Below are 15,915 nucleotides of genomic sequence, written 5' to 3'. Positions count from 1 at the left end.
AGCTTTCTTTTGGTGGTATTTGATCGCCTCTGCGTTTTTTATTTTTTGCACTATAAACAAGAATAGCGACAATTTTGAAAAAACACAATATCTTTTACTTTTTGCTATAATAAATATCCCACATTTGTTATCAAAAAAATTTTTTTTCCCCTCAGTTTAAGCCGATATGTATTCTTCTACATATTTTTGGTAAAAAAAATCGCAATAAGCGTATATTGATTGGTTTGCGCAAAAGTTATAGTGTCTACAAAATAGGGGATAGATTTATGGCATTTTTATTTTATTTTTTCACTAGTAATGGCGGCAATCTGCGATTTTTATCGGGACTGCGATATTGCGGCGGACAAATTGGACACTTTTGACACATTTTTGGGATCAATGACAATTATACAGCGATCAATGCTATAAAAATGCACTGATTACTGTGTAAATGTCACTGGCAGGGAAGGGGTTAACACTACGGTGCAATCAAGGGGTTAACTGTGTTCCCTAGTGTGTGTTCTAACTGTAGGGGGGATGGGACTGTCTAGGAGGAGAGAAAGATTGGTGTTCATACTTAGTATGAACACACAATCTGTCTCTACACCCCTGAAAGAACCAGGATCTGTGTGTTTACACACACAGATCCCGGCTCTCGCTCTGTCGCGGGTGATCGCGGGTGCCCGGCGGTCATCGCGCTTGTCGGGCACTCGCATCGGCTGCGGGCATGCACACGCCCCCCCTAGTGGCCAAAAGGCGAAGTGGCGTAAGGTAACGTTGTTTCACCCAGCTGTGCCATTCTGACGCAGTGGTCGCCAAGCGGTTAAAAATTCACTGATTTAAAATGGTTGTAAACCCTTACATATACCCAGTGAAGTGACTAGCCTCAGGTGATACACAGAGATATAACAACTCCTTCTACACAAGTTGTACCTGTCTATCTGCAACCCTCTCATCTCTACATCTGTTCAAAGTGCTGAATATTTAAAGCTTGCCTGAGAGTTCAGAAAAAAAGACAGAGAGCTTGAAGTTACAATCTGCAGAGCTCATTGAGGAGAGCTCTGAGAGCTGATTGGAGGGAAGGGGCACGCTTCCTTCACACAGGACCACAGGAGCCGAGGCTGTCAAACAGCTGGAGCTCCCTCCCCTGTTATCTTTTTTCTCTTGGTGTCAGGTAAAGTTGTCAGAAGTGGTTCATGATGATAGCAGGGGAACGAAGCAGCAGGCAGAAATGACATTTAGTGCTCTTAATTGAGGCAAGTACATACTATAGAAGGATGTGCTTTGTTCATATTTCATGTCTGAGGTTAACAGCCACTTTAAGTTATAACATCTGATTCACTTCATCCTTCATGCACATGAGTTTAGGTTCTACTATACTACTACTAGACGCATATTAAAAGTTTTTTTATTTTTCTTTCATGTTTTATTCTTTACTATTTTAGGAAAAAAATACCACCACCTCTGTGCAAGATGAATTTATGCAACTGCTCCTTTGGGGTAAAGCCAGGTAACATCATTTGAGCTTACAACATTAAATGATATTTTAATTACTTGAATTCTCCATTTTTCTGGAATTTCTTCAGCTATCTACACAATTAGTGAGGAGCTGCTCACTAATAATGTTTTTTAGATATTAATAAAGCAGGCTGGGGTACAAGTTATAGATTCAAAAAAGATTGTATAGAGAATTGCTGATTTAACTTGTTGCATGACGAATACTGTCACTTTAAATCCAGTTTTACAATATGTTCATTAAACTTCTGTTTGTAGTTGCCATTTATAGTTCTACCATATTGTACACAGGACAGCACTCGATTTCTGGCTGGATCCACAGGATTGTTTTTTCCCTTATCAAGCAGATGTGGCAAAAGTCTTTCATACAATATAATAACCAGCCTAAGTCAAGCAACATTTTAAAAGAAAAAGCCAAGCTTTCAGGCATCATACAATTGTGCTCATAGGTTTACATACTCTGGCAAAATTTATGATTTCTTGGGCATTTTTCAGAGAATATGAATAAACACAAAAAACTTTTTTCACTCATGGTTAGTGTTTGGCTAAAGCCATTTATTATCAATCAACCGTGTTTTCTCTTTTTAAATCATAATGACAACAGAAACTAGCCAAATTACCCTGATCAAAAGTTTACATACCCCAGTTCTTAATGCCTTTTTTGCCCCTTTTAACATCAATGACAGCTTGAAGTCTTCTGTGGTATTTGTGGATGAGGCTCTTTATCTTCTCAGATGATAAAGCTGCCCATTCCTCTTGGCAAAAAGCCTCCAGTTCCTGTAAATTCTTGGGCTGTCTTGCATAAACTGCACGTTTGAGATCTCCCCATAGTGGTTCAATAATATTGAGGTCAGGAGACTGAGATGGCCACTCCAGAACCTACACTTTATTCTGCTGTAGCCAATGACAGGTCAACCTGGCCTTGTGTTTTGGATCATTGTCATGTTGGAATGTCTAAGTGTGTCCCATGCGCAGCTTTCTGGCTGATGAATGCAAATGTTCCTCCAGTATTTTTTGATAATATACATTCATCTTGCCATCAATCTTGACCAAATTTCCTGTGCCTTTGTAGCCCACACATCCCCAAAACATCAGCGATCCACCTCTGTGTTTCACAGTAGGAATGGTGTACCATTCATCATAGGCCTTGTTGACTCCTCTCCAAATGTAGCGTTTATGGTTGTGGCCAAAAAGCTCAATTTTGGTCTCATCGCTCCAAATGACTTTGTGCCAGAAGGTTTGAAGCTTGTCTCTGTGCTGTTTGGCGTATTGTAAGCGGAATACTTTGCAGCATTTGCGTAGTAATGGCTTTCTTCTGGCGACTCGACCATGCAGTCCATCTTTCTTCAAGTGCCTCCTTATTGTGCATCTTGAAACAGCCACACCACATGTTTTCAGAGAGTCCTGTATTTCACCTGAAGTTATTTGTGGGTTTTTCTTTGCATCCCGAACAATTTTCCTGGCAGTTATGGCTGAAATTTTAGTTGGTCTACCTGACCGTGGTTTGGTTTCAACAGGACCCCCCATTTTCCACTTCTTGATTAGAGTTTGAACACTGCTTTTATACAGTTCAACTACCTTTACCCGCAGATCCTTTAACCACTTCCCGCCCGGCCTATAGCAGATTGACGGCCGGGCGGTGGTTCAGTTATCCTAACTGGGCGTCATATGACGCCCAGCAGGATAACAGCCGCCACGTGCCCATGGGGGCATGCATTGCGGTGATCGGTGGAGCGGTGTGTCAGTCTGAAACACCGCCCCACCGATCTTGGTAAAGAGCCTCCAACGGAGGCTCTTTACCACGTGATCACCGTGTCCAACCACGGCTGATCACGATGCCAATAGGAAAAGCCGTGGATTGGCTTTTCCTCACTCGCGTCTGACAGACGCGAGTAGAGGAGAGCCGATCGTCGGCTCTCCTGACAGGGGGGGTCAGCGCAGCCCCCCCTCGGATGCCCACACTAGACCACCAGGGAAGCTGCTAGGACCACCAGGGAAGGGGGCAACATGTGGATGGCCAGGTATGTACCTCATGGCCATCCACATGTGCAAATTATGCCCGATCTGTGCTAATCAGTGCCCACAAATGGGCACTGACTGGCACCATTATCAGTGATGCCCAGCAATGCCACCAATCAGTGTCATCCGTGCCACCCATCAGTGTCCATCGGTGCCACCTGTCAGTGCCCATCCGTGCTACCTATCAGTGCCACCCATAAGTGCCCATCTGTGCCACCCATTAGTATCCATCAATGCCACCTATTAGTGCCCATCAGTGCCACATACCAGTGCCCATCAGTGCCGCCTATCAGTGCCACCTCATCAGTGCCACCTCATAGGTGCCACCTCATCGGTGCCCATCAGTGCCGCCTTATCAGTGCCCGTCAGTGCAGCCATATCAGTGCCCGTCAGTGCAGCCATATCAGTGCCCGTCGTTGAAGAATACGTACTTGTTTACAAAAATTCTTAACAGAAACAAAGAAAAAATTTTTTTTTCAAAATTTTCAGTATTTCTTTATTTGTTGCGCAAAAAATAAAAATCACAGAGGCGATCAAATACCACCAAAAGAAAGCCCTATTTGTGGGAACAAAATTATAAAAAATTTGTTTGGGTAGAGTGTTGTATGACCGCGCAATTGTCATTCAAATTGGGACAGCGCTGAAAGCTGAAAATTGGCCTGGGCAGGAAGGTGTCTAAGTGCCCGGTATTGAAGTGGTTAACAATTCTTTTGCCTTCCCCATGACTCAGAATCCAGAAACGTCAGTGCAGCACTGGATGAAAGATGCAAGGTTCTGTCAGGAGTCCAGAAATGCATTGACCTTTTATACACACACACTAATTACAAGCAAACAGATCACAGGTGAGGATGGTTACCTTTAATAGCCATCCAAACTCCTTTGTGTCAACTTGTGTGCATGTTATTAGGCCAAAATTACCAAGGTATGTAAACTTTTGATCTGAGTCATTTGGGTAGTTTTTGTTTATGATGTGATTATGTGATTATGATTTAAAATGAGTAGACAGTCGATTGATAATAAATGGCTTCAGCCAAACACTAACCATGAGTGAAAGAAATGTTTTTGTGTTATCATTCATATTCTCTGAAAAATGGCCAAGAAATCATAAATTCTGCCAGGGTATGGAAACGTATGAGCACAACTGTATAAGTACTGCCCCTGTTTAACCCATTCATATAGACAGGTTGTAGATGGTACAAAAAAGAGCACCAGCCATGCATTAAAAGTGAAAAAGGTGTAGTAACTGGCTTTCCTGAGCCAACAAATAACTGGCTTTCCTGACCCAACAAAGTAAAAATACCAGTTCAGTGAGAAGATATGCCATTAAAGGGTTAGTTCCTCTTTATAATAAAATTTCCAGTGCCGTCAAGGGTCCTCCTTAGTTTACAAGTCATGGGACAGTGTAAAGAAATTGAACTTCTTTTAAATTACCTACCTGTAGGCCAAAAGCAGCTTCAAAGCCTGACCAAAAAAGTAACACTTTGAATGATCAGTACCTTCCTGTTGTGACATGGAGGGAGAGCACACTGCGCATGTGCAAATTTGTGGACAATGGAGAAGGCACAGCGCATGTGCAGAATTGTGAACAAGGGAGAGCGTGCTGTGTCTGTACAGATTTGTGGACGAGCAGTACATTAGCTTCACACCCTTCTTGTGATGTTGGGAGCATGATCGATGTACCATCTATCCTAGCTTATATGCAGAATGTCTCCAATCACCCAGTCTGCTACTTTCTTAATCTTACAGTACAGGACACAGGCTTCCATTAATTGAGACCATTATTATTATTATCGTACAGAATTTATATAGCACCAACAGTTTACACAGAGCTTTACAATATAAAAGGGAGACAGTACAGTTACCATACAATAAAATACAAGAGGGTTAAAAGGGCTCTGCTCATAGGAGCTTACAATCCAATAGAGGGGTCAGCTGAGTAATCAAACATTAGTTGGATGCATGATAGGCTTCCCTGAAGAGATGAGTTTTCAGAGATCGCCTAAAGCCAGCCAGGGTAGGAGATAGCCAGACAGATTGATGTAGAGAGTTCCAGAGGATGGGAGAGGCTCTGGAGAAGTCCTGGAGACAAGCATGGGAGGAGGTAACAAGGGAGCTTGAGAGCAGGAGAGGAGCGGTGAGGACAGTTTGGGTGATGTTTGGAAACAAGATTGGTGATGTAGCTTGGGCAGAGTTGTGAATTGCTTTGTATGTTGTGGTTAGTATTTTGAATTAAATTCGCTGGGCGATCAGAAGCCAGTGCAGGGATTGGCAGAAAGGGGTGGCAGACACTGAGCGGTTGGTAAGGTAGATGAGTCTAGCAGCAGCATTCATGTTAGACTGAAGAGGGGATAGCCTATGGAAAGGTAGGCCTTTGAGAAGGGAGTTGCAATAGTCAAGGCGAGAGATAAAAAAAAAAGTATCACGGACAGTACTCAGTTTTCTCAGTTATAAACCAGAAACCTGCTCTGAGAGAGAGATCTCCATCACCTAAGGACACTAGCAAAAGACGGAGGATTGCTGGGAGAGGAAGGTGTTATATGAGCTGTCCCAACAACCTTGTAGCTTGTGGTTTCCTTAGTTAAAAAGGAGCACATTTTAAAGATGTTATAGAGGTGAAGTCTACAAGCTTTTGACAACGATTTGGGGCTGAAAGGAAAGGGGTTATATGCTGTCACCTTTAGGTGAGAACACTGGCAAACAAGGTTGTTGGGACAGCTCATATAACACCTTCCTGTCCCAGCAATCCTCCGTCTTTTGCTAGTGTCCTTAGGTGATGGAGATCTCTCTCTGAGAGCAGGTTTCTGGTTTATAACTGAGAAAATTGAGTACTGTCCGTGATACTTTTTTTATTTGCACTAACATATAATTTTTCACAGACTTCTGGGGGCGGGGGGTCCTTCAAGGTCCAAGCAGTACTGATTCACAAAAGTTTTAGCAGAAGGTTAAAGGTTAAAACAAAAAAAAAAAGAAAATCTCTGAGGGAAAGGAAAAAGAAAAACAAACACATACAAATCAATGTGTATGGTAATAAAGCTATCAGCAAGTGAGATAAGACCGAGGAAAAGCTATAGACTGGAGTGGGGGGGGGGGGGGGGGGATGATGGTCACAGAGGGGGTCATAAAACTGTAGTATAATGGGTGAGGAAACCAATATCTAAATGTAGGCCATTGTTTTTTGTGTCAAAAAGAAGTATCATCCATAGCTCAAACGTTTTCCTTTCCTGGATAGTTCTGAAATTCCCTTTAAGAACTAAAACATTGAAGTCTTCTATAGTGTGGTCCGGTTGTGAGAAATGATGTCCCACAGGTGTGCAGAAACTGTCTTCCTTATGTTCCTTGATGGTATGTCTGTGCAAATTCATCCTCACTACTTCTGTCCTGTTTCACCAACATAAGATCCTTTGCTACACCTGTTGCATTAGATGAGGTACACCACAATATTGGAGGTACAACTGTATGATCCCATGATATTGAAGGTCCCATTTGTGTGTGTGTGTGACACTTTTGGATAGATTGATCTGGTTGCACAGTTTGCAATGTTTTTTTTATTGCAGGGTTTGCTTCCATTATTTGTGACTTTATAATCAGAGTGAAGTTTCCTGCTGATTAGTTTATGTCTGAGGTTGGGTAGTTGTCTGAAAGCCAATAATGGGATTTGTTGGAATATTTTTTTCAGAGTTTCATCCTCTGTTATAATGGGTTGTAAATCTTTGATTATCTTTTTAATCCCTTCTAGTGTTGGGTTGTATGTGGTGACTAGAGGTACTCGGTTGGTTGTTTGTTTTTTCTCTGTGTATTGGAGGAGATTTTCTCTTCGGGTTTTCAAGGCTGTGTTTATGCTGTTGTTGATGGTTTTGTCTTTGTGACCTTTCTTATGGAAGGAGTCTGCCAGTGTTCTGAGATGTTTATCTCTGTCTTCTGGGTCGGAACATATTCAGTGGTGTCTGATGGCCTGCCTGTGTATGATGGCTCGTTTAGTGTGTTGGGGGTGAAAACTGGAATTATGGAGATCGCTGCATCGGTCAGTTGGTTTTCTGTATATCGACGTGTGAAGCTTGTCATCCCTGATGTATACTGTAGTGTCTAGGAAGTTGATGTGTGTTCAAATAATACATTTTTAGTTTGATAGATGGGTAAAAATTGTTATTCAATAAGAAAAATTGTTTTAGATTTTCTTCACCTTCAGTTCATATCATGAAGATATCATCAAAATAGCGGTAAAATCTGTATGCTTTTGTTGTATGCTGTTCAGTAAATTGTACTCCAGGTCGGCCATAAATAAATTTGCATATTGGGGTGCCATTTTACTTCCCATAGCAGTACCCATATATTGGAGATAGATGTCATTGTTGAAAGTAAAGTAGTTATGTGTAAGAATGAATTCGATGAGCTGTGTAACATCCTCAGCAGTGTATTTGTGGTTTGTTGAGGATGATAACAATCTGTGACATGCTGCCAACCCATCCTTGTGAGGGATGTTACTGTACAGAAATTCTACATCCATAGTAACTAGAAGTGTTTTTGGTGGTAATTGTTGTATATTGTTAAGCTTGTTCAGAAAATCAGTGGTGTCTTGCAGGAAACTAGTAGTGTTCATGACTAACGGTTTTAACATGTTTTCTACAAGGCCTGATATATGTTCAGTAGGTGTATTCGTACGTGTTGTAATGGGTCTGCCTGGATTTCCTGGCTTTTGAATCTTGGACAGCATGTAGAAATCTCCAATTTCTGCATTATCTGGAATCGCATTGATAAGTTCTGAATGTAGGTGGCTTGGTATTGTTATAATGAGACCTTTTAATTGCTTAGTAAAATCCTGGGTCGCATCATAATCCAGTTTTTTGTAGTAAGTAGTATTTGCCAGCTGCCTCTGGCCCTCTTGTATATATTTGTCTGTATCCATCACAATGACTGTTCCATCTTTATCTGCTGGTTTGATGGTTATGGTCTGATTATTGTGCAGATCGTGTACAGCCCTTCGCTCCAGTGGTGAAAGGTTGTATAATATTTTCTTTTGCTGGATGGATATCAGGGATGTGACACACAGCCTGAAGCTGTCAATATAGGTATCCAGTTTGGGGTTGCATCCTTGTGAAGGTGTGAAGTTGCTGTTCTTTTTCTTTTTTTTGTCACCTCCTATTGTCCTAGTATTCCTTTCATTACAGTGAAAATATTCTTTGAGCCTTAGTCTCCTGAAGAATTCCTCCATATCTGACCATACCTGTAAATTATCCAATTTGGTGGTTGGGCAGAATGTGAGGCCTTTGGAGAGGACTGTTATTTCTGGTGTGGAAAGTTTATAATTTGACAAATTTATAATTCCGAGTTCCTCTGTTATATCCACATTTTCCATCAGGTCAGTATTTATACAAGGGTTACGTTGGGATTCTGGATTGGGTTCCAAGTTGCTGATAGCAGGAGTTATAGAGGTTGTGTTTGTTTTGTGTTGTTTAGGTTGTATCCAAAAGGTCTGCTCTTGTTGTAGCTTTTGGAGTTTTTTTTGCTTTTTTTTGCAAAAAAAAAAAAAAACAAAAAGAGTGTCACAGCAGCTGTGGGGGAGGTTTATATATTCTATAATCATTTTTGCACATTGCACTTTAGAAAGATTTTTTGGCGCTGATTGTTATTACACACTTTATAGTGGTCTAGTGTTTCTGGACATTGGGCTCCTCCCTTGTGCACATGTAAGTGCGTGGGAGACTGGGAATTTCCTTTTTTTGGAAGCAGTGTGTAAATGGTTGTTGTGGCCATGGACCATCGAGCAACACTTTAAATAGTTTTTCATAGCAATACTCCTCATAACAAGGAGTTTTGCTGTGTTTTTAGCATCAAAGTACCAACGTACAGGTACGTCGTTTTGCGTTAAGTGGTTAATATGTAAAGTTTAAAATAAAAAGCAAGTTGTTATTAACCTCTTGCCGACCGCCCGCTGTCGGCAGAATGGCTCCCTTGCGCGAATCGATGCAGCTGTACACAGCAGCCGCTTTAAGGGGTATAGGGGGCGCTCGCCCGCCACGTCACTGAGGAGCCGATCCGACTTAGTGCAAACACAAAAATCAGTGCTACCACCATACAACACATGGATGGCAGAGCTCCCGGGTGCTCGATCCACAGTCCCTGGCTGAGTAGAATGATGTAGAAAGGATGGTCTGCACATCGGTTATTGCTCTTAAAGAATCTTCATTTTATTGATAAGCCACAGTGTTCAAACGCAGATAAAATCAGAACTGATTTTATCTGCGTTTGTTCACTGTGGCTTTTCAATAAAATGAAGATTCTTTAAAAGCAACAACCGGTGTGCAGATCATCCTTCCTACATCTTTGACTTTGTACTTCCTGATTCCAGGTCAGCCACTATCTTCTATTTAAATAGGGTTCTCTCACATTAGAAGCAAGCCTGTCAGGCTGGAGGGGAGTCCAGTGGATGGAAACAGTCCAAAGGACATGGACATCAAGGGATTCCAGACTTTCCGTCAATGTTCTTGCACTAAAAGCCATTCACTTGTCCCCACTGCAGTGAACTAACCAGCTTCAGGGGTGACTGACATGGGTCCATTGGAAAACACTACAGCTGTGGCTTACATCAATCATTAGGGTAGCACCAGGTACCATGCAACCCTTCAAGAGGCAGACCCAATTCTACTTTAGCAGAAAGGCATGTTCCAGCCTTATTTTCAGTCTACATTCCCAGAGTAGACAGTTGGTAGATGGATTTTCTCAGTCATCAACGCCAAGAACCGAGATAATGGTCTCTTCACCCCAATGTGGTGAACATCAGTCACCATTGGGGGACATTGGACATAAGATCTACTGGCATTCCAAGTTCAAGGATCCAAAGCTGGCATTTATTTCATGGATTTGCAAGGCTACCACCTGGTCCTCTGTTCAGATGTTTAAGTTTTATCTGGGGGGTGTTCAGGCCTCTGCTGACACCAGCTTCAGCCATAGGGTGTTTCAAGCCACAATTTAAAGGAGAAGTCCAGCCTGAGCTCTATAGCCTGGGCTTCTCCTAAGGATCCAATTCGTTTTGCACTCCTGTGACCCATCCGCTAACGTCACTAGGATCATTCCAGGCAGTGCGTCATCCTGACTTAGGAAGTCTGGATCCGCCAGCTGCCTGGACTGATTGCAGTCTCAGCCTCTCAGCGAGCTGCTAAGATGGCCGCTCCCCGGCCATCTTATCAGAATCTGGAGCAGATGCTTGACACGGCTCCCTGAAGATGGTGGTTCCACTGTAGTGGTTGGGTACTACAGTGATTTACAGCTTCCCTAGAGGCAGCAGTATACAAAATATGTCATTAACTGGAGTTCAGTTTTAAATGAAGCTCAATTTTTCTATGCATCATGATTTGTAAAATACTGAGGCCTATTGACTGCAGTGCAAATTTTATTATAAAGGTGTACTTACCCTTAAAGCTGAATAGTGTGTTTATAATGAAGCTCAGAAACAACATGTAATTAAATAATGCATTAATTAAAAGATCATGAGATGTACAGTATCCTTATTGATTTGTATTTTTTCCAATAAAAGCTTTTACCTTATCTATGTTTCACATTTAGTCCAGAGCTCCAAGCATTGCTGATGAATCAGCTGACAATTAAAGTGAGTATTAATTTGTGTTTTGTTGTTCTGTTCTATAAAGTGCAAATGTATTGATTAATACGATTCTTGGCTTTCAGGGCCTAAAGAAGCTTGGTCAGTCTGTAGAATCTTCATACTCCACTATTCAGAAACTTGTAATAAGTCATTTACAAAGGTATGTTAATTTAACATTGGCAACATTGATGACAGGACTGTTCTCATAGGAATAGGTTTTGTAAAAGATAGCAAATTACCTTTTTTTTTTTTTTTTTTTCAAAGAAAGTTAAAACAGACATCTGGTGCCAGAAAGTGCTGGGGTCCGGGGGATTTGATTAAGTGCTGGCCTCCGGGACCGATTTGAGCGTTTCTAATTGGTCACGTGCTGGCATGTGACTGCTTTGACCAATTACAATTGCCTCTTATAGAGAAGTTCCATAATTCAACAAGAAAAAAATAGAAATCACAGGTTACAAAAAAGGAAACATGCAAAATATAGGTTGACAAAGGTTTTTTTGTGTTTGTTGAAGTGTTAAGATATATTTTGTGTGTGCAAGTTTGCCCAAAAGCTCTACAAAGTAGATATTATGGAAAGACAGGATATTCACGTGTTCTCAGTTTGTTGTAACTAAAAAGTCCTCTTTTAATACTTTCCCAAACAACATATACATAACCAAACCATGAGGCTCCAGTGGTTTTCACTGAACTGCATTCACAAAACCTGACAAGAAACCTACTGTCCATATAAGAGTGCAGAGGGATGACTTCCTAAATCTGTTGCAGCTCCTACACTCTACAGTCAAAGGGTTGGGTTGGGTTGGGTTGGTTTGGGGAGGTGACCAAGCAATCAGGCCACCAATCTGTCTCAGCTGTCCAGGCTGTGTATAGCTCAGGAATAGATTAACAGAAATAGTAATTGTTGAGCAAGAAAGATGGCTCCAATGAATGTATTTTATCTGTGAATTTGCCCATTGTTTGTGTGTGTGTATGTATATATAAATATATACACACAGTATATCACAAAAGTGAGCACACCCCTCACATTTTTGTAAATATTTTATTATATCTTTTCATGACAACACTGAAGAAATTACACTTTGCTACAATGTAAAATAGTACAGCTTGTATAATAGTGTAAATTTGCTGTGCCCTCAAAATAACTCAACACACAGCCATTAATGTCTAAACTGCTGGCAACAAAAGTGAGTACACCCCTAAGTGAAAATGTCCAAATTGGGCCCAGTGTCAATATTTTGTGTGGCCACCATTATTTTCCAGCACTGCCTTAACCCTCTTGGGCATGGAGTTCACCAGAGCTTCATAGGTTGCCACTGGAGTCTTCCACTCCTCCATGATGACATCACGGAGCTGGTGGATGTTAGAGACCTTGTGCTCCTCCACCTTCGGTTTGAAGATGCCCCACAGATGCTCAATATGGTTTAGGTCTGGAGACATGCTTACCCAATCCATCACCTTTACCCTCTGCTTCCTTAGCAAGGTGGTGGTCATCTTGGAGGTGTGTTTGGGGTCATTATCATGTTGGAATACTGTCCTGTGGCCCAGTCTCCAAAGGGAGGGAATTATGCTCTGCTTCAGTATGTCACAGTACATGTTGGCATTCATGGTTCCCTCAATGAACTGTAGCTCCCCAGCGTTGGCAGCACTCATGCAGCCCCAGACCATGACACTCCCACCACCATGCTTGACTGTAGGCAAGACACACTTGTCTTTGTACTCCTCACCTGGTTGCCACCATCTGCCACCATCTGAACCAAATAAGTTTATCTTGGTCTCATCAGAACACAGGACATGGTTCCAGTAATCCATGTCTTCAGTCTGCTTGTCTTCAGCAAACTGTTTGCTGGCTTTCTTGTGCATCAACTTTAGAAGAGGCTTCCTTCTGGGGCGACAGCCATGCAGATCAATTTGATGCAGTGTGCGGCGTATGGTCTAAGCACTGACAGGCTGACCCCCCCCAGCCCCTTCAACCTCTGCAGCAATGCTGGCAGCACTCATACATCTATTTCCCAAAGACAACCTCTGGATATGACGCTGAGCACGTGCACTCAACTTCTTTGGTCGACCATGGCAAGGCCTGTTCTGAGTGGAACCTGTCCTGTTAAACCGCTGTGTGGTCTTGGTCACCGTGCTGCAGTTCAGTTTCAGGGTCTTGGCAATCTTCTTATAGCCTAGGCCATATTTATGTAGAGCAACAATTCTTTTTTTTCAGATCCTCAGAGAATTCTTTGCCATGAGGTGCCATGTTGAACTTCCAATGACCAGTATGAGAGAGTGAGAGCGATAACCCCAAATTTAACACACCTGCTCCCCATTCACACTTGAGACCTTGTAACACTAACAAGTCACTTGACACAGGGGAGGGAAAATGGCTATTTGGGCCCAATTTGGGCATTTTCACTTAGGGGTGTACTCACTTTTGTTGCCAGCGTTTTGGGCATTAATGGCTGTGTGTTGAGTTATTTTGTGGGGACAACAAATTTACACTGTTATACAAGCTGTACACTCACTACTTTACATTGTAGCAAAGTGTCATTTTTTCAGTGTTGTCACATGAAAAGATATAAAAAAAAAAATTTACAAAAATGTGAGGGGTGTACTTTTGTGAGATACTGTATACACTATATTGCCAAAAGTATTGGGACGCCTGCCTTTACACGCACATGAACTTTAATGGCGTCTTAGTCCGTAGGGTTAAATATTGAGTTAGCCCACCCTTTGCAGCTTTAACAGCTTCAACTCTTCTGGGAAGGCTGTCCACAAGGTTGAGGAGTGTGTCTATGGGAATGTTTGACCATTCTTCCAGAAGCGGTCAAGGTCAAGCACTAATGTTGGACTAGAGGACATGGCTCGCAGTCTCTGCTCGAATTCATCCCAAAGGTGTTCTATCTGGTTGAGACCAGTCAAGTTCCTCCATCCCAAACTCCCTCATCCATGTCTTTATGGACCTTGCTTTGTGCACTGGTGCGCAGTCATGTTGGAACAGGAAGGGGCCATCCTCAAACTGTTCCCACAAAGTTGGGAGCATGAAATTGTACAAAATGTCTTGGTATGCCGACGCCTTAAGAGTTCCCTTCACTGGAAGTAAGAGGCCAAACCCAACCCCTGAAAAAAAAACTCCACGCCATAATCCCCCCTCCACCAAATGATTTGGACCAGTGCTCAAAGCAGTGAGTTTGGGGTGGAGGAACTTGACTGGCCTGCACAGAGTCCTGACCTCAACCCCATAGAACACCATTGGGATGAATTAGAGCGGAGTCTGCGAGCCAGGCCTTCTCATCCAACATCAATGCCTGACCTCATAAATACGCTTCTGGAAGAATGGTCAAACATTCCCATAGACACACTCCTAAACCTTTTGGACAGCCTTCCCAGAACAGTTGAAGCTGTTATAGCTAGCTGCAAATGGTGGTCCAACTCAATATTGAACTCTACGTCAAAGTAATCCCTCTAGGGCAGTGGTTCTCAACTTGGGGGTCAAATGTTGATTTGCCAGGGGTCACCAAATCCTGGGCTGTTCCTGAAACCCACACCGCTCTCCCAGCCTTTTTCGTGGCCGCCCAGCTGGGCTGTTCCTGGAGCCTGTGGCCGCCCAGCTGGGCTGTTCCTGGAGCCCGTGGCCACCCACTCAGCCTCTTTGCAGCCACCCATTCAGTTCACGGCATGGCTGGGGGGCAGAGACTAGAGGTCAGCTGACTGGTGAGGAATGTGAAGTGGGGGGGGGGGGTTTGGAGGAGACCCGATCTCCTGATTTCGGCATAGGTGTCACTGCTGCGAGACACCACAAAGTCGGAGACACAGTGAGTAAAACTACCTTTGATTATAGTTGCCATTAAAAGTCCCTACTATAGTTCTCAGATCAGCAGATGACCTTGATCAGGAGCACCTAAATTGGCTGATCAGAATCCCCCCTCCCCAGCACTGCCATTGATCCCACCCCCCACCAGCACTGTTACTTATCCCAACTCCCTGCCAGTACTGCCACTCATCCCATTCCCCCCACTCCCCCACCAAAGAGTAAGAGAAGGAATAAAAATAGAGAATACATGGAAGGAAGAGGAAAAGAACAAAGAAAATGGGAGAAAAAGAATAAGAGAAAGAACAAGAAAGACGACAGAGAGGGATGGGGGGGGTAAAAAAAAATTAGGATAGAGAGTGATAAAAGGGAAAAAAGGGAGACCAAAGAGAAAGAGTGGTACATCCTAAAATGTACCATAAGGGGTTTTATCACTGTACTCGGGGATCGCTAAATATCCGTGGGTTAGGGGCGCAAATGACTTCCTATTACTTACTATTAATTTTACTGGTAGGGGTCCCCACAACTTGGGAAATTTTATCAAGGGGTCACGGCACTAGTAAAGTTGAAAACCACTGCTCTAGGGTATAGCAGTGTGGAGAGGGTTCATCCAGCATTTTTAGTGTTAACACGTGGTCACACCCCTTTAGCACGTGGTAGATTATATGCATGGACAAGCTATTGGGATCTGAGCACATGTATAGCTTGTTTCTATTGTATTGCAAGTCAGTGGCAGCTAAAGAGGGATTACTTTGATGCAGTTGGCCAGCTTAAACATGTATTGCAATATGTGTGAACTAAATATCCCTATTCTTTATTGCAAAATTTGCTTGAAAGGGTATAGCAGTGTTCAGGGGGTTCATGCACTATTTTTAGTGTTAAAATGTGGTCACACCCCTTTAGCACCTGGTAGATTATATATGCATGGACAAGCTATTGGGATCTGAGCACAGGTATATCTTGTTTCTATTAGTACAGTGACAGTGCATAATTTTTAGCACTGATCACT

The 15,915-nt window shown here is 42.6% G+C and overlaps 1 protein-coding gene across 3 annotated transcripts in view; it reads left to right on the top strand.

The window, feature by feature from the left end:
- The window catches only part of ANAPC4 (anaphase promoting complex subunit 4), a 170,924-nt gene that overhangs the window by 57,312 nt on the left and 97,697 nt on the right, over window positions 1-15,915 (top strand). For all 3 annotated transcript variants that reach the window (XM_073602472.1, XM_073602470.1, XM_073602471.1), the window contains exons 12-14: window positions 1,425-1,489; window positions 11,074-11,116; window positions 11,194-11,270. In XM_073602472.1, coding sequence (XP_073458573.1) covers window positions 1,425-1,489; window positions 11,074-11,116; window positions 11,194-11,270 — 185 coding nt within the window. The remainder of the gene's footprint in view (window positions 1-1,424; window positions 1,490-11,073; window positions 11,117-11,193; window positions 11,271-15,915) is intronic.

This window comes from Aquarana catesbeiana, linkage group LG10, assembly GCF_042186555.1.
Source record: "Aquarana catesbeiana isolate 2022-GZ linkage group LG10, ASM4218655v1, whole genome shotgun sequence".
Lineage (NCBI taxonomy): Eukaryota > Metazoa > Chordata > Amphibia > Anura > Ranidae > Aquarana > Aquarana catesbeiana.
Note: the sequence above shows the minus strand (reverse complement) of the source record. Positions and strands in the feature narration are given on the sequence as shown.